The sequence below is a fragment of the Typha angustifolia genome, chromosome 4, assembly GCF_048772165.1.
Source record: "Typha angustifolia cultivar Huaian chromosome 4, ASM4877216v1, whole genome shotgun sequence".
Taxonomy (NCBI): domain Eukaryota; kingdom Viridiplantae; phylum Streptophyta; class Magnoliopsida; order Poales; family Typhaceae; genus Typha; species Typha angustifolia.
Genome location: NC_133242.1, coordinates 1,928,289 through 1,950,532, shown reverse-complemented (window position 1 = coordinate 1,950,532; position 22,244 = coordinate 1,928,289). Strand labels below are relative to the sequence as shown.

The following is a 22,244-nucleotide window of genomic DNA, read 5'->3' as shown; positions in this document are numbered from 1 at the left end:
TACTTCTTATAATCAGCAAATTCACTCTTAAGTGGCCCAATAATGATACCTGCACAATCGGAGAGAACGTAATTAATTATAAGGAAGGGAATATATAATGTAATTACGTGATTAAATAATTAGAAGAGAGACTTAACATGAATAAATAACTTGGTCAAAAAAGTCAAAGCGAGTCCCGCTTTTGAAACATAAAGGCTTGTTGGCTAGAAAGTGAAGAGCTGTCTGTCCACCTTCATTCACATAATTAATCAATTTAGGATACAGGCCAACGATCTCATTAGCCAAGTCTGCAAACAAATATATTATTATTAACCATCACTAAAATACACTTTATTTTAAAGTTAGACTGATAAATTATTTAGCATGAAAAAATTGTTATTTTTGTTCACCATGCTATTTGTAATGTTAGATCACTTTCAGACCATTTTAAACAATTTATATAATAACAAAAAATAGTTCTTTTGTTAATCTAAGTTCAATTCTAATCATGATTAGATTAATAAATATAAATAGTCATTGGATTTTTTTTTTAAAAGTGCTCTAATTAGTGATGCAAAGTAAAATAAAAATAAGAAACGTACCAAAATATTCTCCTAAGATTGCAAAATGGAGGATGTTATTGCCATCTTTGTCTCTCCTACAATGTGTGAGGTCCCTCTTTTTCATGTCTCTTGGCGGACTCTGATCATGTATTGACCACTCTAGCGCAAAGAACGTTTTTTTCTTCCCATGTTGCACAGCAGTGAAGACTGGCGTCTCTCCGTGGTTATTGCGAGCTGTCACTACCAGATTCGGTAGCAGTCGTGCCATCTCCCTGCATGCCAAGTGCATGTCGAGTGCGGCCGCCAGATGCAACGGCGTCGAGACGTTGTTGTTCTTCATGTTCAAGATCAATTCCATCTTCTCATCTCCCGTCGCATTCAACAGCTGTAGCACCATGCTCTCATTGCCGGTCGAGATGGCGACGTGCAGCGTTGTGTCCTCGGCATGTGTCAGTATCTTGCTTCGTACCTCGGGATAACTTCGGTATAATTGGATGACCTCCTTCCATTGGCCACGCATGGCTAATTCGAACAACTTCTTTCTTATTTCCTCCGTGAGGAATTTGATGACTTCCTTCAAGTAGTCATGCATGATGTATTCAAAATACTTCATATCCTCGATGAAGATGATGGCTTCCTCCCATTTCTCTTGCTTGATCAATCTGAGCAACTTCTTCCTCGTTCCCTCCATTAAGGGTTTGGTGACGTCCTCCAATTTGCTTTGCGTTGCTAATAATACGAACAACTGCTTGTTCATTCGAGCGATGGTTAGTAGGTCGGCCGCCAGCTCTATACGCTTTATGTGTAATTTGAAAAAATGTTGGTTATGGGTGGATAGTTGGATGACTTCCTCCCATTTACCTTGCATGGCTAAAGTAAACAATTCTTGATTCGTTTCCTCAGTGAAGAATTGGGGAACTTTCTCCAATCCGTCCTGCATGTCGGCGGGTAACTCCTCCATCATTTCCCCTGTGAGGACTTGAATAACTTCCTCCCGTGTGCCTTGCTTAACTAATCTGAATAATTTCTGCCTTGTTGTTTCCTTCGTGGAGAGTTGGATAACATCCTCCCATTTGCCTTGGATGGTTAATTTGAATAACTGCTGCTTCTTTTCCTCGATGAATGTTTTGATAATTTTGTCCCATTTGCCTTGCATGGCTAATGTGGATAACTTCTGTTTCTTTTCCTCTGTAGTGAATTTGGTGACTTCCTCCCATTTGCCCTTCTCGGCTAATCTAGATAACTGCTTCTTTATTTTAATCCGTCGAATATCGGATGCAATTGACCACCTCGCTTTGCATGACTAATATGAATAATTGCGTCATCATTTTTTCGTTGTAGAGTTGGAGGACATCCTCCCATTGGCCTTCCTCCACTAATTTGGACAATTGCTGCTTTGTTTCCTTCCTGAAGACTTTGGTGACTTCCTGCCATTCGCTATAAGTGACTAGTATGGACAATCGTTTCTTTATTCCCTCGGTGAAGAGTTGGATGACTTTTTCCCATTTCCCCTCTATGGCTAAATCCAACAATTGCTGCTTCATTTCCTCGGTGAAAAGTAGAATGACTACATTCCAACTGCCCTGCTTGGTTAATTTGAATAATTGCTCCTTCATTTACTTCTCCCAGAGCTTGGTGAATTCATTCCATTTGCCTTGCTCGATTAATTTAGATAATCGCTGTTGTATTTCTTCCGTAAAGAATTGGATGACTACCTCCCATTTGCCTTGCATGACTAATTTGAATAACATTTCTTTGGTGAAGACTTGGAAAACTTCCTCCCATTTGCTCTGCTTAGCTAATCTGGATAATTCACCCTTCCTTTCCTCCGCGAAGGTGAGTTGGGTGTGGACTTCCTCCCATTTCCACTGCTTTGCGAAGTTGGATAATTGTTGCCTCGTCTTCTCAGTGAAGAGTTGGATAGCTTCCTCCCATTTGCACTCCTCGGCTAATTTGAATAACTGACGCATCGTTTCCTTTGGGTAGAATTGGATGATTTTGTCCCATTCGGTCTGTCTGAATAATTCTATTAACGTCCAGCTCTCTTCAGGTAGGAGGACTACATCCATTGTTGTTGGTTCGCCCATCCAGTACTTTCTTGTGGTAATAAGTCAGAGAGAGAAGGGATCATTGTTGGCTTATTGGTCTCGTAGCTGAGCGTATCATTTATATATAAATATATAAAAGAAAGACACGTCATTCGATCTTCTCCACCGTGGACAGGGAATTTTTTTTTCCTTCGCCGCTCAGTTGTTCAAATTTTTTCTTTTTTTTTTCCTTTTCTTTTACGCACGTGCCGCATCTTATGTCTTTAACTGCTACTATTTGGATACCGTACTTTGGAGGATTAGGAAGATTTGCATTTAACACCCTGAGCTTATGCATATTATAGTTTACACCCGATATTTTAATACGTACATATTGCAACTATTTTTTTTTACACTTTTAACACCTGTCCAAATATATATAGATAGTAGCATACAAAAAGAAAATATTCGTCTACCAAAATGTGGATTATGGTTATTTTCTTCTTCTATATATTGATAATAAATTTCATGTCGAAAAGTGAAAAAAGAGATAACACATGAAAAGCAAGACTTCACTCTTAACCCCATATCTCACTATTTGTCTATTTTAATCTTCTTTTCTTCGCTATTATTTATTAGAGAATATAAATTATAAATCCATATTTTATATAAAATAATTATGTACTATAAAAAATAAAAAATAAAAGATGAGAGAGAAAGATAAATTGTAGCTAAAATGATCGATATTTAAAAGAAGAAATTATAGAGAGAGAATCTTAACTATAATTGAGAAGTTGAGATGATGTGTAATTAAGTATTATCTGATCTATAGAAAAATAGTAATTATAAATTATTATTAAATTACTTTTAAAAATTCGTATGAAATAAGATAAAAGAAAATAATAAACTTATTTAAGTTAAGTTCTTATTTAGTTACTGTACCAGAATAAGTAGACTTATTCTAAAATAAATTTATTTCTGTTCTCCGAGTTGACGGGCTTGAAACTTTTCAATTTATAGTTTACTCCTGTCATGTAGAGTTAATTTAAGACAAACTAAGGCAAGTAATATTAAAAAAAACCAACGTAATTAATTATTCGGAGACACTCAATTACGTCTAATAATTAAATTAATTAAAAACACACCAAATTAACGGAAGCACGAGTACGCCACGCATCATGTGTTTGTTAAGACATCTCCATCTTTTGAGTCCTATCCGGCACGGCGCCCAAGGTAGTCCGAATGACGTCGACGAAGAGTGGGAATTGCGCAATTGCAAAGTAGGACACCGATAAGCACATCACCCCGTAGATTGTGATCGCCACGTACTTGAGATTCTTCTCCAAAATGAAGAAGTCCCCGGCGCAGAAGGAGACGAGCATGGCGGCGATGGAGGCGAAAAGGAACGCGAGCCCCAATATCAGCTTCACAGGGAGGCTCCATTCAAAGTCTTTTTCTCGGTAGCGGGACGTGAGGATGGTGAGGAATACGATGAGGGACATCACGGAGAAGCAGAGGGCGACGAGGGCGGAGAAGGCGTATACTTGGAAGAGGATACGGCCGGAGAGGATAGGGTCGCCGGAGGACTGGTCAAGACCGCCCGGGACGGTGCAGGCGGAGGTGAAGGCGACGCCCGCGATCAGAGCGGCGACGACGGAGCACGACTCCGACGTCTTGATCAACCACTTGCCGGCCTCCCGGACGAGGTCCTTGTGCGTCTCGGTGAAAACCTCTCGCGCCGTTTGGCCTTTATAGTTGCGGATGGCGAGGGATGCAGAGTCCCGCGAGACAATGGAAACCTTAATGTACTGCGGTTTTAAAATAGTCAAATACGTAACAGCATCTTCAAAAATTATAATCTTAATTCAATGATTATAATAGCTCACTTTTATATTTTAAAATTATAATACGAAAGAAAGAGTATATTAATTAAGAAGATTTAGTTACGTGTGTCTAACTTCCTAATTTTTTTATTATACCCTTGAAGATCTTAATTATTAGATCTTTATCAAATTGATTAATAAATAATTAACTTTACAATACGGAAGAAGCGCTCTATACGTTTTTTTTCATTAAGACTTCTCTCTTAAATATAATTATGCCTTAATTATAAGAGATATCATTTAATATTAAATAATTTAAATTTAATTATTTGGAGATAAACTTCAAATTAAATATATTCTCTTATCTCTATCTATTAAAATTTAATTTAAATCAATCTTAAACTAATGGGAGATATATGTAAATAATAAAAAATAATCAAAAAAATAAAATATAATTAAATTTTCATCAAGTTAATTATAAAAGACATTAATACTCTTATTTTGATATATATACATTATTCTCAGTTAAAAATATACATATCTTTTACTTGATAAAATATTAAGATAATATAATTATCAAAAAATAATGTGCAAGATTATATATCTAAACAAAAATTATCTACTGAACTGATAATATCTTTCATTTTTATTATATCCTTAAAAATCTTGACAGTTAGATTTTCATCAAACTGATTGATAAAAAATTAACTCTATGACACCAAAAAATGCTCTTTAAAATATCATATTTTTAATTTCATAGCCTAATATATATGTTTATTATAGTTTAACTCTAATGTTAATACTTTTCAATTTACCTCATGTGTTCCTTCCTTCCTAAAAAAATATTTGTAAGACACGGCACATACCTTCTATGTTAGTTACACTAAGACTCTTAAATTATTGCTCATTTTTATATATACTATTTTATTTATTTTTATTTTGTTAATAAAAACATATTAAACATATCAAATATCATCTTATTTTTAAACTTTTTTTTCTTTCTTTGTAAAAGGCATTTTGTTTTACAAAATTAAGAGAGTCTAGTGAGTCCAGGGATAATTATCTCTTATTTTAATAGGGAAAAAAATTTGAAATAGATACGATGAAAATAAACACTAGAGGAAGAGGCAGTATGTATGTACCTTGTACCATTTAATTTCACATTGCATGTGAAGAGTTTCTCCATGGATACTCCAATTATGCATTGTGTTGAACTTTGCAGCTAAGTGTAGAGCGCTATCCCCGTTGTTATCTCTCTTTAGAAATGCATATTGATTTTTTTTTTTTCATTTTTGCTTATCTCAAGCAAATGTTGGTATACTTGAATTTGTCGATATTTTATTGCAAGTAATACAATATTCTTTTCATTCTCATCTTCATCCAAAATTGCCACCGGAAAGTTTTCAAGAATTTTCTTGACAATTTCTGTTATTCCATTTTTTGCTGCTACCAACACCGGTGTGACTATCATGTTAATCAATTATCACATGTTAGTCAAAATAGAGTGAAATTTAATTAAAATAGTCTACGAATTCTAAAAACTAATACAATATTTTTTTCGTAAAGACGTTACAGATTTTCTCGACCATTTCTATTATTTTATTTTTTTATCGCTACCAATAGCGGTGTAGCTATCATTTCAATCGATTATCACATGTTTGACAAAATAGAGTGAAATTTACTTAAAATAGTCTAAGATTCTAAAAAATAATAAGATGTTTTTTCATGTAAGAGAAAATGTTAATGATAGTCTTACCTCCCCCTAATACTTCAGTAAAGAAAGATATATTCATTATTTAAATATATTATCAACTTTAGTTGTCATTTTCTGGATATTTCTTAAAAAACTAATTAGAATAATAATTACTACATGATTAAACAAATGATAATTATCACATTCTAAATATATATATAAAAAATCTCTTAAAAGTAACATGAATGCTATTCGAACAAGAGCAATGATTCGATAAAGACCAATTATTTATTAAAAATAATTTCTATCCATTGATAATCAAAAGGTATTGCAGAAAATTTATAAATGTGACTTAATTAACCAGTCAAATAACATAGGCATTAAACACTTGAAATTCAATTCAATTAAGAATTTAAAATTAAATTACTTTACTTGGAAAATTTTATATTAAATAGGAGAAGCAATCTTTCCTAATTAAGCTAAATTCTGACTATAATCTTATCTCTAATAATATTACAATAAACTAGAACAGAGAGTTCTATATAAAATTTGGGCACAAATTGTTAATAATAGAAATAGAGAATGTCAATTAAAAATAGATAAAAAGGAATGGTATTAAATGAAAAAAAAAATCCTATCCTATTTTATAAAGTGAGCCCTATGTTTGAGTAACTATTTCACCAAAGAAAAGAAAATCCTATATGCTTTATTGCTTTACCAGACAAATTTAACAGTATGAACATTTCTATAAATATCTGTAACAATATAGCAGTTGAATTATAAATACTAAATATTCAGGGTGTACATAACAAATAAATGAAAATGCGGGGGTGTGAAATTAAAATATCCCTTTGTTACAATTAACCTTCGTCAAATAATTAATTCGTTATTTTTCATGGCGAGCTTGGAGAAAGAAATAAGAAAACAGTAATTTTTTTATAAATTAAAAGGGTGACCGATACTTCCAATTAATTCTTTAAATAATTATATATATTTTTAATTATTAAATTAGGAGAGAGAAATTAATGATTAGTATTATTATCTTAAAAGTAAGATGAATGCTATACCTACAAATACTCAGTAAAAATTCTACGGACAGAATGATATAGTAATTTATCAACTCTATAGATAAAATTCTTTCTCCATATAACAGTCATCATCATTGACGCAAAGAATGATAGAAAATTTGCAGTACTTGCAGAATGTTTGTATAAATTTCTGAGAGCAGGGTTATAGTTTTGTTGGTTAAATTACCTTTGCCTGGTTGTTCTGATGCCTCTTCCTTTTCCTTTCCATTCTTCTTTTGCTCATGACCGTCCCCTCCGATGCTCTTTCCATCTGAACTCTCTGTTTACAAATTATTTTAATGATTAAATATAAATAAGTTATCTAATCGGAAGTCAATACAGATAGCTTAGGCATCGATGGATTCTTTTAATAAATAAGTTAATAACCTGCACTTCTACGGAGGGTGGAGATTATAATGTTCTAGATATTTGAGCAGGCAGAAGGAGGTGTGATTATTCTTTCAAATAGTGTATCTAATACCGAGTCAAGTTTTAGTGGGCAAAAAAATAATTTATGAATTATTACATATGTCTAGAATCATTGAACAATTATTCATCTCCATATAAGTCTCTTGTTTATTTATTTCTTGTAACAATTTGACTACTTTAAATTATATAAAACTTTCAAATTCTTGTTATATTAATGGTCATGTGGTCAGCTTTTAGATACTTTGACGATCGTTTTATCTTTATTCAGAGAAAAGGAATAAAAAAAACAAGTTGAGAGTGAAAATGTCATTTAGTATGTTTTCGTTTTTCCTATGGAGGATTAAGAAATATTAAAGAATTAAGAGGATGAAAGAGTCACACACACACACACACATATATATATATATATCATAGTTTATGATGCAATTAACTCTATAATTTAAGCATAATTTAAAGGAAATATTGTGACGATACCATCTTCTGTCGGTGTGTCGAGTGGTACTTGTTCCGAATCCTTTCTCTTAAAATAAGGATTTATTCCACTTCTGTGTTTGTGGTACTTCCAGTCTTTACTGTTGGTAACCAATTTCTCCATCACCTGAAATGCATGCTTATGTTTTTGCTTCATCTTTTCAAGTGTTCCGGCCCTCTGATACCCTAGAAAACAAATTCTCCCCTTAGCTTCCTCACTCTGTTACATAAATCATAATAGTTTTTCCATTTTCCAGGATTGACCATATATTTTTATTTTACATCATTCATTTCTTTTAGATATTATACATCATACATCAATAGCTTCATTGTAGCAAGATATTATAAATTATTTGGGCATAGAAGATTAAACTAAACTACCATTCTCTATCCCTATAAGTTTTTGAAGTGACTGATTAATTATCCTTCACTAGTAACATCTAAATATGTAAATGTTTGGGACAAATTCACATCGGAGGTAACTCTTGTACATTATCTACTTACATATTCCCATGACGAGTAATAGGAATTTCATCACCAGCTTGAATAAGTGAATAGCAACACCATAGATTTTCCAAAGAAATCCGAAAGTGCCCTTATTATGCCCCTCAGGTACTTTCTTTTCTGTGACATTTCATTTCAAGCAGACAATTAAGACATAAAATAGTGATTACCCGCATAAAATAATAGTGTTTAAATATAAAATATTAAAAGAGTAGTCGATAAGTTAAAAGGAAAAAAAATTAAAAAATATACATAAAACTTATACATCACTAAAATTGTGTGTCACAATCACTAGCTTTAATATTAATTAAGAGATTAAAAAGCTCAATATAAATTAATAATATAATATATCTGAATTACCTAGAGAGGATTTTTGATCAGCTTTGCAAGGAGCAGTAGTTGAATTATTTATAAGTGTTTTCCCTGAAATAAAAAAATAAAATGAATAACTAAAACATTTAAAAAAATTCCAATAAGATAATCTCTCACAATCAATTTATTTTAATATAATATACCAGTTGAATCTTCTTCATCTTCATGCTTAGGATATCTCCTTAGAATATATTTAGACATTCTGACAACTGCAATTGAAATAGAGTTTGGATTGAGACTAGTATAAAACTAAATAGAAAACTTTGCAATTAACATATTAATTCTGGCGACTGCAATTAATTGAATTAAGGATTGCATTTTAAGATCATTATTCCAACTAATGGACTTTAATTCAAATTGACAAGTAATTGATCAAAATAAATAGAAAACTTTGTTCTTAAGTTAAAAATCAAATTGCCCTGTAATCAATTGAATATATATATTCAAATCTACAAAAGTTTAAATTGTTTGAAATGAAAATATAGCATTTTGAATATAACTGTAAACTCTTAATAGTAGTTATATGGAATGCAAATTACCAATATTAAACAGCAAAGTAAAGGCGTAGGAACAACTATCAAATGTTTCAGGCAACATTGTTCTTAAGTCAAAACTCAAAGCTTCACATTGGTGATTTTTATAATCATCAAATTCACTCTTAAGTGACGCAATAGTGATACCTGCATAATAGGAGAGAAAGTGTAATTATACAAGAGAGTAGATATAAAACGTAATTGCATAATTATTGACTCAATTAATTAATTAATTTGAAGAGACTTAACATGAATAGATGAAATTGTCAAAAATTCCAAAGCGAGTCCCACTTCTGAAACACAAAGACTTGTTAGCTAGAATGTGAAGAGCTGAATGTCCTTGCTCGTTTACATAATCAATCAAATTGGGGTACTTGATAATGATCACACTAGCAAGTCTGCACACACAAATAATAATAATAATTAGCACTAATTATTTTAAACCACTTCTACAATGACAATTTCTTTTCTTAATCTAAGTTCAATCCTAATAATGATTAGTTAGATTTTACAGACACAGATGTTCATTGGATTTTCAAAACAGCATGCCAAGTAATGTAAAATAAATTAAAAAAAAGGAGACGTACCAAAGTGTTCTCCTTCTATAGCAAAATGGAGGATGTTATTGCCATCCTTCTCCCTCCTACAATGCGTGAGGTCCCCCTCCATATTCTTTGGTCGACTATGCTCGAGCTCAAAAAATGCCTTCTTACTCCCTTGTATCACAGCCGCGAGGAGCGGCGTCTCCCCGTTCTTATTGCGAGCCGTCATCACCAGGTTTGGTACTAGCTGTGCCATCTCTCGGCATGCCAGGGGCATGTTGAGCGCCGCCGCCAGATGCAGCGGCGTTGAGCCACTGTTATTCTTCATATCCAAGATCGATTCTATATTCTCATTTTCCATCGCCTTCAACAGCTCTAGCACCGTGTTCTCATTGCTGATCGAGATGGCGACGTGCAGCGTCGTGTCCTTGGCATGTGTCAGTTTCTTGCTTTGTACCTTGGGATAACTTTTATAGAGTTGGATGACTTCCTCCCATTTGCCATGCATGGCTAATTCGTACAACTTCTTTCTTATTTCCTCCGTGAAGAATTTGATGACTTTCTTCAAGTCGTCATGCATGATGATATCGAAATACTTCATTGCCTTGATGTAGTCGATGGCTTCCTCCCATTTGTCTTGCTTGATTAATCTGAGCAACTGCTTCCTCATTCCCACCGTTAAGGGTTGCATAATGTCCACCGGTTTGCCTTGCCCTGTGATCACAAGCAACTGCTTGTTTGTTCCGGTGGTGGTTAGTAGGTCAGCTGTTCGCTCTATAGTCTTCGTTTGTACTGTGTAAAGTAGTTGCTTCATTTCGTCGGTGAATAGTTGGATGACTTCCTTCCATTTGCCCTGCATGGCTAAATTGAACAAATTTTTTTTCGTTTCCTCGACGAAGAGTTGGCCAACTTTCTCCCGTTCGAAATGCATGCCGGTGAGTAACTCCTCCATGTCGGTTAGTAACTCCTCCATGTCGGTGAGTAACTCCTCCATGTCGGTGAGTAACTCCTCCTCCATTTCCCTTGTGAAGAATCGAATAACTTCCTCCCATGTGCCTTGCTCAACTAATGTGGATAATTGCTGCCTTGTTTCCTCCGTGGAGAGTTGGATAACTGCCTCCCATTTGCCTTGGATGGCTAATAAGAATAACTGCTGCTTCTTTTCCTCGATGAATGTTTTGATAATTTTGTCCCATTTGCCTTGCTTGGCTAATGTGGATAACTCCTGTTTCTTTTCCTCTGTGATGAATTGGGTTACTTCCTCCCATTTGCCCTCCTCGGCTAATCTAGATAAATTCTTCTTCATTTCATTCGTCGAATTTCGAATGAGATAGTCCAAAATGCTCTGCATGACTAATATGAGTAATTGCGGCATTACTTTCTTGGTGAAGAGTTGGAGGACATCCTCCCATTTGCCCTCCTCCACTAATTTGGACAATTGCTGCTTTGTTTCCATCTTCAAGAGTCGGTTGACTTCCTCCCATTTGGTTTTAGTGACTAATTTGGATAATTGCTTCTGTATTCCCTCTGTGAAGAGTTGGATGATTTCTTCCCATTTCCCCTCTTTGGCTACATCCAACAATTGATGCTTCATTTCCTCGGTGAAGAGTAGAATGACTGCCTTGCAATTGCCCTGCTTTGCTAATTTAAATAATTGATCCTCCATTTCCTTCTTCAAGAGCCGGGTGAATTTATTCCATTTGCCCTCCTCAACTAATTTAGATAATCGCTGTTGTATTTCTTCCGTAAAGAGTTGCATGACTACCTCCCGTTTGCCTTGCATGACTAATTTGAATAACATTTCTTTAGTGAAGACTTGGAAAGCTTCCTCCCATTTGCTCAGCTCAGCTAATCTGGATAATTTATGCTTCGTTTCCTCCGCGAAGGTGAGTGGGTTGTGGACTTCCTCCCATTTGCACTGCTTTGCTAAGTTGGATAATTGTTGCCTCATCTTCTCAGTGAAGAGTTGGATAGCTTCCTCCCATTTGCACTCCTCGGCTAATTTGAATAACTGACGCATCGTTTCCTTTGGGTAGAATTGGATGATTTTGTCCCATTCGGTCTGTCTGAATAATTCCAATAACTTCCAGCTCTCTCCATATGGGAGGACTTCATCCATTATTGTAGGTTCGCCCATCCAGTACTTTCTTGCGGTAATAAGTGAGAGAGAGAGAGAGAAGGGATAATTATTGGCTTATGGGTCTCGTAGCTGAGCGTATCATATATATATATATATATATATATAAAGAAAGACACGTCATTCGATCTCCACCGTGGACAGGGCATTTTTTTTTTCCTTCGTCGCTCAGTTGTTCAGTTTTTTCTTTTTCCTTTTCTTTTTCCCTTTTTGTTTAACGCACGTGCCACATCTTATGCCTTTAACTGCTGCTATTTGGACATCGTACTTGGAGGATTAGGATGATTTGCATTTAACACCCTGAGCTTATGCATATTATTGTTTACACCCGATATTTCAATATGTACATATTGCACCCCTTTTTAAAAATTTTTTACACTTTTAACACCTGTCCAAATAGATGTAGATAGTAGCATACCAAAAGAAAATATTTTCATGTTCCTCTACCAAAATATGGATTATATCATTTTCTTCTTCTATATATTGATAATAAATTTCATGTCGAGAAGTGAAAAAAGAGATAACACATGAAAAACAATATGTCACTCTTAACCCCATCTCTCACTATTTGTCTATTTTAATCTTCTTTTCTCCTCTATTATTTATTAGAAAAAAAATGAATTCTTGTTAAAAATATGAGTTTAGATTCGATATTTTAGTATATACATATTGCACCCTTTTTTTTTGTTTTTTACATTTTAACACCCGTTCATATAGATATAGATAGTAGCATACCAAAAAAAAATATTTCATCAAAGTTAACCTATCATGTTCGTCTACCAAAATATGGATTATGTTATTTTTTTCTTCTTCCATATATATATTTTTGGTAATAGATCTCATATTAAGAAGTGAAAAAAAGATAACACATGAAGCAAAGGTCTCACTCTCAACCCAATATCTCACCGTTGGTCTAAACATCCCTCTTAATCTTCTTTTCTCCTCTATTATTTATTAGAAAAAGAAAAGATTCTTAGTGTGTAGATGAGTTTAGATTCCATAAAGATATTTTAGTAATGTTATTAGAGTTTAATTAACTTAATCTAACTGGTTGATATTTCGATAAATTTAATTAATAAATCTAACATTCGAGTTTGCAATGTATAAATTTTAAAAATACAAAATGTAAACTATAAATATGAGCAAAAGTAAGGTGTTAAATGCATAAATCATAATTGTATACACGGACAAATTAGCGACTAGTTAACCTCCTAAGATGCATTTAAGAGGCATCTTAATTAGTTTTACATAAATGTGTAGTCCCTTTATAACATCCGGTCTCAAAGAACAAAGGCAAATTCAAAGAGAAAGAGTAAGACCAAAGTGAAATTAAGGAATTAATTCTCACGTACGGGATGTGAAGGTTTACAAACATTCTACGGAATGAAAGGCGACAAGGACGAACAAATAAATTATATTCCTTATTTTAACTTTCTTTAGGAAAGATAAAAGAGAGACAGAGAGAGAGACAGAGAGCATAAATGAGACAAAAGAAAACTATGCTACTTGTGGTGTACGTTTAGGTTAAGATTCCCATACGAAAATTAAAGTGGATGCATGGTTAAGTCCTTTTGATCATCTCACGCTATCTTTCTAGAACGTTTAAATAATTAAAGATAGTTTTTTAAATACCCAAATTATCTTTTGTTCGAATATGACACGGTGGTTAGATCAAAGAAAAAGGATTTTAAATTTAGTGGAGTGAATTAAAATGGGATATTATTCAAGCGTAATTTAATCAGCAGAGTTACGTAACCATAGACTAGGTTAATAATAGTTAGTGAAAGTAATGATGTGGTGTTATATGAAATTTATAGGAAAAAAGAGCCGACTTTTAGATTACTCAAAAATAAATGCTAATTAAAAACTAATAAAAGTATAGGGTTTATTTAAAAAAATTCCTAAGACTTTTCACTCCCATCGTGAAGAATTAATTAGGATAAATATTAAATTAACCCGTGGTTATGCTTAAAATTAAACTATCTCATAAACTTTGGTTTGCAGTATTTTGCCAACTTATGGTTTAGACTAATATGATACTATTGAATTTTTTCATTCGAACCTTAATAGGAAAAAAATATAAATTATCACAATATCTCTCTAAAAGTAATAGTTTCTTTGTTTGAGTAAATACTTTTAAGATAATTAAAAATTTTCATTCTATGATCATATATTTAAAGAAGGCTACATTAGGATGGTCAGTTATTAATAATTGAGATTTGATGCGTGTAATTTTAGGTACAAGAAGATATAAGAGATTAAAAATGCATTTGTATTAAATTTTAAAAGTGTGTTATGATAAGTAAATTTAATTAAAGAAGACCGACGAATATAATATTTTAATATTTTGAAAATTTTATAAATTACACTCTATATTTTATCTATTTTATAATTCACACTATCTCTAAGGATTTTATAACTTGACTTCTCATCTTTTTATCTATAATTTTTATTTAACATAGTAACATTATTTTAACTAATTAATATTAATTAACTAACTAAAATACTCTCACTAATCTTTCCCTCCTCTTTATCTCTCTACCATCTTTTTCTAACTACCTACTCCCATTGTTGCCACTACCACCATCTTCTCTCGTCTTGCTCTATCCCCTCCTCTTTATCCCTCTATCATATTTTTCTAACTACTTACTCCCACTATTGCCACTATCATCACCTTCTCTCGTCTTGCCCCTCCTCCTTCTCTTCTATCTATCTTTGCTCTATCCTAGAGTTTGGCTAAGAAGATAGAGTATGCCGAGTATCTTGATCGACTCAATTTGAAACATTCGACTTGTGCATAATGAGGAGGTGAGGATGATGGAGAAGATAAGAGTAAAGGAGAGGATAAAGTAGATAGAGGTAATTTAAATTTTTATTAATTATTAAGTATATTATAATAGAATATTCTTGTGCTAATGCATTGGATAACTCAAGGTATTAAATAAAAATTATAAAAAAAAGAGGAGTTAAATAAAAAAAATTATAAACAGAATGTGAATCATAAAACAGATAAAATGAAAGATATGACTCTTAAAAATTTCCAATATTTATTATGGTAGAAAAGTTCTCTCCTTAATTTTTTTTATATTTTCTATGTTAAACTTAAATGAAAAATTAATAATTTAATATTAATCTAAATCACAACAATAAAAAATAATATAAATAAAATTTTATGGGTCGGTTGATTTTAGGCGAAACAACTGGGGCGAAATTTTAATTTACCCATTTTTAATTGAACACATTCTCATGCACAATAATATTATTCAAACAATTTAATCACATCATACATATCTTAGAACATTTGGCAAACAGTTGATTATTTGATAAAAAGACCCATGCAATTACTTTATTCTGAGAATTAAATTACGTCTACGGAATTAATTAAAAGTGCACAAACATGCCGCTGGGCCACCATGTGTTCGTCAAAATATCTCCATCTTTTGAGTTCTCTCCGGCACGATGGCAGCGGTAGCCCTAATGAGGTCGACGTAGAGCGGGAACTTGGCAATTGCAAAGAAGGACACGGGCAAGAACATCACTCCGTAGATTGCGAATGCCGCGTACTTGAGCTTCTTTTCCACAATGAAGAAGTCCCCTGCGCTGAAGGAGACGAGCATGGCGGCGATGGAGGTGAAGAGAGACGTGAGCCCAAATATCAGCTGTGCAGGGAGGCTCTTGCCAAAGTCTTTTTCTTGGTAGCGGGACGTGAGGATGGTGAGGAACATGATGAGGGAGGTCACGGAGAAGCAGAGGGCCACGAGGGAGGAAAAGGCGAACACTTGGAACGAGATATGGCCGGAGAGGATGGGATCGCCGGAGGACGGGTCGAGACCGCCAGGGACGGTAGCGGCGGAGGCGAAGGCGACACCGGCGATCAGAGCGGCGACAACGGAGCACGACTCCGACGTCTTGAGCAGCCACTCACCGGCCTCCTTGACGAGGGCCTTGTGCGTCTCCGTGAAGAGCTCCTGTGCCGTCTGACCGTCGTTGTTGTAGGTGGCGAATAGTTCGATGTCCAAGGATTCCATAACGTACTGCGGTTTTAAAGATCATATATTTTTTAATTTCATATCGTACTATATATGTTCATTAAAGTCTACGCTCTAGTGTTAATACTTTTCAATTTAACCCACAAAATATTCATAAGACACCCCTAAGCACCCATATATTTAGGTTAAGTTACCCTAGACTCCTATTTAAATAATTATCTTATTCTCAACTTCTATATCTTTTTCTATTCCAAATAAAAATAAAATAATCTCTAGCAATGGAGCTTAATATTAATCATACCATAGTCATGTAATAAATCAAACATATAATTAACACAAAAGGCATTTTACTTTATAGAGCTAAGAGCTAGGAAGGACTCATGTAAAAATAAATCGGGTTAAATGTTAGCCGTATTTATGCCTAAAATTACTTTGTCTCGTGTACTTTAAAAATCTTAAACTAGTTCCTATACTTATGATTAAAATAAAACTATTAGTTTTTTTCGTTAAACTTAACCGAATAACATCAAAATAACTAAAATGCCCTTATTATGTTATTAGAGAAGAAATACAGATTTTGATATAATGCAGCAAATTACCAAAATAGCTGTAGTACTTAGTTAAATTTAATATAAAAATTAATAATCTCACTTTAGTCATAAGTATAAGAATTAGTTTAGAACTTTTTAAAGTACATAGAATAAATTATTTTTTGGATACAGGAGAATAAAATATATTTAACTCAAATAAATAATAATCTAGTGGATCCAAAGATAATTATCTCTTAATTTAATAAAAGAAAGAAAAATAATCAAACTAGATATAGTGAAAATAAAAATAAGATGTAAACTGAAATGAACAAGAGAGAGAGAGAACACCATGCATGTACCTTGTACCATTTAATCTCCCATTGCATTTGGAGAACTGCTCCAGGGATATTCCAAGGAAGTCTTTCATTGAACCTAGCAGCGAGATGTAGAGCACTATTCCCATTCTTATCTATCTTTCCGAATACACTATCCCTCATTGTCTTCCTTTTAAGCATATATTCATATATGTGGCTTTGTCGATATTCTACTGCAAGCAACACTATATTCTTCTCATCCTTATCAACATCCAAGACTGCTACTGGAAAGGTGTCAAGAATTTTTTTCACCATCTCTGTTATTCCATTTTTTGTCGCTACCAACACCGGTGTCGCTATCGTGTCTGAGTATAATATGTGAGTGAATAGTTATACATCGAGAAAAAGAGTGGAAGTGAAAATAATCTATCAATAAAATTTAAACGTACTTTCTTAATGATAATTAAAAGTACTTAGGGTTTTTTTAAATAATTGCCATTGATAAATATTTCAAATACGATAGTACGGCAGAAGTCATTGGGTTCTTTAAAAATGCCATCCATTTGTTAAAGTATACTAATTGTGATTAAAACTAAACATGGATTAAAAACTACCAATTCGCCTTCATAGAAATTGTTTAAAATAATCTTAAGAACTATCTAATGTTACCTTGTATCATATACGTGTTTTTTCATGTCAGAGAAAATATTACTGATAATGTTACAGACGAAACTTCAATGAAGAATAATATTTTTTTCTTATTTAAATTTAATTCTCTGGGTATTTCTTAAAACTATTAACCATAGCTCAAAAGATTTGAGCGACAATTATACTGTTCTAAAAAGAGCTTTTAAATTTTTTGAGAGTAAATATTTTTGTTTAATATAATTGGAAGTGAGTAAAGTTAGTTTTCTTAATTAAAATACCTTTGTCTTCTTGTTTTGATGCCTTTTGGTTTTGATCATCCTTGTCTGTGCCACCATGATCGTTCTCTCCTTTCATCTTTCCATCCGAACTCTCTGTTTTTAAATTATCTTAACGATAAAAATCAAATAACTAAGCTAATCAGAAGTCGATCAATATAGATAGTCTAGGCATAGCTGGATTCTTATGATAAATAATTTTAGGTTGGATTAAAGCTTCACCTCTTATACTATAATCCAATATTATATTACACCCTGAAGAACAAAAGCATCGGTAAATCACTCTTCTATATATACTTCCCAAACTCTTAAATTTTTATAGTAAAATCTCTACGTAATCAACTAATCAATTTGCAGACATTTGACAACCATTGTACTTTTACTTTCCTTTAAGTAATTTTATTTTATGTCAGTTGGAGGTGTGAGAGGTATTAGATAGTTAAGGAAATCAAAATATCATATAAAAAAATAGACAATTTGGTGTGTTAAAATGGGCCATAGTTTATGGTGTAATTAACCCTATAATTTAAGGAAAAATTTAAACGTAACGCGGCGATACCAATTTTGCTGGAGGGGTCATAAGGATTAATTTCACCTTTCTCTTTCTCTTTCTCTTTCTCCCATTCTTTACAAAGTTTAATCAATCCATCCATTAGCTGACATGCACGTTCATTCTTTCGCTGCTCCTCCTTGTCAAGTGCTTCCGTCCGCGATATCCCTAGAAAACAATGTCATAGAGACCAATATTTTTAGTTCTTTTCCATCCAATTAATTTGAATTGTTTGTTAGTGATTAAATTCATACAAGTTAAGCCAAATGAGGAACTCAAAACAGATACCATTTTTGCTCGTGCTCAAGGAGTCGTCGTGTGATGGTGATTGTGTCGGCTCTAGCTCTTGAGATGGTTCATCTCCAGGTGGATCAGTGGCAGAAGTCGTACCATGAGGTTTCATCCCACCTTTTTCTTTTTCGTACTCCCATTCTTTGCAGCTTTCAAGCAGTTTATCCATTAGATAACATGCGTATTTGTTCTTTCGCTTCTTTCTTTCAAGTGTTTGCGTCCTCCACAACCCTAGCAAATAAAATTAGCTAAAAATAATAATAATAATAATAATAGGGTTTAACCCTCTAATTTGATTGACTGAGCTGAGTTTAATTACTTTCGGGCTGAGATCACTTGAGCTGGGACATTAGAATTAACTCTCGGAGATTATCTACTTACCTATTCCCAAGACGATCAATAGGAACTTCATCACCACCTTGAATAACGCAAAACCCACATCATAGATTTGCGGAAGTTTTCGATCTTGCTTCTCATCCTTGATAGTTTCTTGTTCTTTCTTGACATCTTCATTTCAAGTAGAAAATAAAAAACTTCATGAAAGAGTGATCAGTATGAACCTAATATTATTTAGTTGCTAAAAGATTAGAGAAAGATAGGAATAAGCTATATATAAGCTCGATCCCGCCTTCTTGAGCACATCAAGCTTATACTTCATTCAAATTTATATAATTCCTTGTGATTGTTAACCTTTCAGTGGGTATTGTGTGCATCAACGACTAGGAAACCAGTTAAGAGGCTATAAGCTCAATATAAAATTTAAACAATTATCTTGAGAGGATACTTGATGACATACCACCTGGATCTTCTGTATCATCTGCATGCTTATCATCAGAAACCCCTCGGATCCGGTGGATCCACATAGCAATGCGATTAAAACTCCTGGTAGCTGCAATTGATTAACAATTGGATCTTAAGATCATCTGCAATTTATATGGAATTATTCCAACTAATGGACTTATTAAAATTGAGCACTAATTAATGCATATGAAACTCTACTATAAAACTTGCATATCTTTTTTCCTTGCAAATAGCATATTAGTGTTCTATGAAACATATATTTTTAGGCATTCGTGCGATTTAATATAACAGTACTAAATATGGAATTAATGCTAATTACCAACAACACGCAAAGGCTTTAGCAAAGTAAGCAAGTGGGAGAACGTCTCAAATGTTTCGGGCAACATTGGATTGTATGATGTGGTTTCTTGTGTGGTATCACTTTTGTAATCTTTATAATCAGAAAATTTCCTCTTAAGTGGCTCAACAATGATACCTGCAGAATAGAGCGAATTAATTAAATATTTATAAGAGAGTAGATATAAAATGTAGTTAATTAACTAATTGATTACAAGCTAGAGAAACTTACAAGAGTAGATCACTTGGTCAAAAAAGCTAAAGCGAATTTCACTCTTGAAACATAGAGGTTTATTGGCTAGATAGTGAAGAGGTGACTCGCCTCTTATGTTCACATAATCAACCAATTTGGGGTACAAAGCAATGATCTCGTAAGCCAATTCTGCACAAAGATATTTTACCTTGTAATGAGCTATGGGTAATAATATATTAGATAACTATTTTAAAATTTAATATGCAGGAGGGCAGACGTACCAAAGTATTCTCCGAAGATAGCATGGTGGAGGATGGTATTGCCATCCTTCTCTCTCCTACAATGTGTGACATCCCTCGCCTCGTAGTTTTCCACCTTCATTGAATACTCGAGTGCAAAGAAGGCCGTCTTCTTCCCGTGTCGCACTGCCGTGAAGATCGGCGTCTCCCCGTAGTTGTTCCGCGCCGTCCTCACCAACACTGGGTGGCGCTGCGCCATCTTCCAGCAAGCTATGTCCATGCCGAACGCCGCTGCCAGGTGTAGCGGCGTCGAGCCGCTGTCGTTCTTCACCTCCAGGATCAACTTCACGCCTTGTTGGTCCATCACATTCAGTAGCTCCAGCACCGTTTTCTCATCGCCGGCCGAGATGGCCACGTGCAGCGTCGTGTCCTCTGCACGTGTCAGCTTTTCGCGTTGCACCCAAGGTTTCTTCTTGTAGAGTTGGACGACCTCCTTCCAGTTGCCCTGCATCGCTAATTTAAACAATGCCTGCCTCGTTTGCTCTATTTCACTCTTCGTTGGTTGCCCTCCTCCCGAGAGAGAGGAGTCCTTCGCTTCTTCTACTACTCCTGAGGAGGAGGACGACGACGGGTCGTTCCCACTTGCTTCCACCATCCTTTAATTTCTCGTAGTAATAACCGAGATGGATTAATTAGTTTGGTCTCGTGGCAGTGCGTATATATATATATATACTCGATCAGTGTGAAATTTTTATCTCTTTGCTCATGAGTTTATTCATCCTTTTCCTTTTTCTTTTTCGTTCATCCATCTTTTTCTTTCTGCCATTTTCTTGTACGGACGTGCCACATCTTTTATGTCTTTTAACATCCCTACCATTGATTACACATTGGACGACGTGGGAAGTATCGCATGAGGTACGCGTAGCTCCTATAAAAAAATTTAGGTAAAAATGCATTAAACACCCTACATTACATGTATTTTCTGTTTACACCGACTATTTTAATATTTATAAATTACACTTTGTGTTTCACATAATATTTATGTAATACACCCTAGATTAGATTAACACTGCTAACAACACGCGTGTGTGTATATATATAGACCACATAACAGAAGAAATATTCTATCGAAGTTGACATATTGTCTTCTAAAATGCTTATGTTATATGCCCTTATTTTCTTCTTATACAAATCTAACGTGCAGGAGAGGGAAGACTTAGAACACACTCGGAATGAAAGTAAAAGGCTCACTCTCAACATCTATGTCTCATTATTAGTTTGAATCTCCCTCCAATCATCTAAATCTTCTTCTTGGTCTTATTTTCTCCTTATTAGAGATAAGATTGTTAGCATGATCAAGGTATTTTAATAGTGTCCAAGCTAGCTAGTTTAGTTAACAATAGAGTGTGTTGCAACTATTTTTGAAAAAGTAGCATGCGATTTATTAATATTCATAATGCAGGTGTAAACCACAAATACCAGTAAAGATGGAATGCGAATTTCTCAATTCTGTATACGTGAGAAACTAGTAGTTAACTTCTAAGTTGCGTGGAAGAGGCACCAAGATCACAAAGGCAGATCCAAAGAAAAAGAGGAAGCCCAAAGCCAAATTAAGGAACTAATTCTTCATGCTTTAAGTACTAATATGCGTAATTTAAAGCTTTACAAACATTTTACAGATCAATATGGGCAACAAGGACAAACCCCTTATTAGTGTATTACCTACTTTTTAACTTTATTTGGGAAAGAACTTAGGTTTAGGTTAACATTTCACTAACCCATAAGAAAGTTGAAGTGGATGCATGGTTAAGTCCTTTTTTTATCATCTCACTCGATCTCAAGAAATTTTAATATTTATATCTCCAATTAGAACAACAATTTTTGGCGAGCCAATCAACTGGTTGGTTAGCTTTTCGAAAAAGCAAATTAAGTGCTTTA

General features: G+C 33.9%; 3 protein-coding genes across 5 annotated transcripts; all 3 read right to left on the bottom strand.

The window, feature by feature from the left end:
• Window positions 1-3,623: 3,623 nt before the first annotated feature.
• LOC140759593 (uncharacterized) lies at window positions 3,624-8,178 on the bottom strand. Its single transcript, XM_073096195.1, has 3 exons — window positions 8,056-8,178; window positions 7,340-7,432; window positions 3,624-4,377 (listed from the first exon to the last, which is right to left on the bottom strand). Exons 1-3 carry the CDS (start codon window positions 8,056-8,058, stop codon window positions 3,757-3,759), a joined length of 717 nt encoding a protein of 238 aa, XP_072952296.1. The 5' UTR covers window positions 8,059-8,178; the 3' UTR covers window positions 3,624-3,756.
• Window positions 8,179-9,797: 1,619 nt separating this feature from the next.
• LOC140759633 (uncharacterized) lies at window positions 9,798-10,530 on the bottom strand. Its single transcript, XM_073096244.1, has 2 exons — window positions 10,049-10,530; window positions 9,798-9,859 (listed from the first exon to the last, which is right to left on the bottom strand). Exons 1-2 carry the CDS (start codon window positions 10,509-10,511, stop codon window positions 9,846-9,848), a joined length of 477 nt encoding a protein of 158 aa, XP_072952345.1. The 5' UTR covers window positions 10,512-10,530; the 3' UTR covers window positions 9,798-9,845.
• A 4,916-nt stretch (window positions 10,531-15,446) lies between these two features.
• On the bottom strand, window positions 15,447-20,957 carry LOC140759489 (uncharacterized). 3 transcript variants are annotated; one of them, XM_073096068.1, is made up of 10 exons: window positions 20,349-20,957; window positions 20,107-20,256; window positions 19,858-20,013; window positions 19,534-19,626; window positions 19,119-19,244; window positions 18,735-18,968; window positions 18,492-18,614; window positions 17,900-18,007; window positions 17,019-17,338; window positions 15,447-16,174 (listed from the first exon to the last, which is right to left on the bottom strand). In XM_073096068.1, the coding sequence occupies exons 1-10, from the start codon at window positions 20,815-20,817 to the stop codon at window positions 15,563-15,565; spliced, it is 2,391 nt and encodes a 796-aa protein (XP_072952169.1). In that variant the 5' UTR covers window positions 20,818-20,957; the 3' UTR covers window positions 15,447-15,562. The 3 variants fall into 3 exon arrangements, with proteins under 3 accessions (XP_072952169.1, XP_072952170.1, XP_072952171.1); XM_073096069.1 differs by having other exon boundaries at window positions 17,900-17,992; XM_073096070.1 differs by lacking the exon at window positions 17,900-18,007.
• Window positions 20,958-22,244: the final 1,287 nt, after the last annotated feature.

Excerpts from the sequence above, each read along its gene's own strand:
- LOC140759633 (XM_073096244.1), bottom strand. The coding sequence starts at position 10,511 with ATGCATGGCAAATGGGAGGAAGTCATCCAACTCTATAAAAGTTATCCC.
- LOC140759489 (XM_073096068.1), bottom strand. The coding sequence starts at position 20,817 with ATGCAGGGCAACTGGAAGGAGGTCGTCCAACTCTACAAGAAGAAACCT. Across the intron at positions 19,627-19,857 it reads AAAGCCTTTGCGTGTTGTTG|CTACCAGGAGTTTTAATCGC; the intron begins GTAATTAGCATT and ends AATCAATTGCAG. Across the intron at positions 18,008-18,491 it reads AGAGAAAGAGAAAGAGAAAG|ATAATTTAAAAACAGAGAGT; the intron begins GTGAAATTAATC and ends TTTATCGTTAAG.
- LOC140759593 (XM_073096195.1), bottom strand. Across the intron at positions 4,378-7,339 it reads ATCAGAACAACCAGGCAAAG|TACATTAAGGTTTCCATTGT; the intron begins GTAATTTAACCA and ends TTAAAACCGCAG.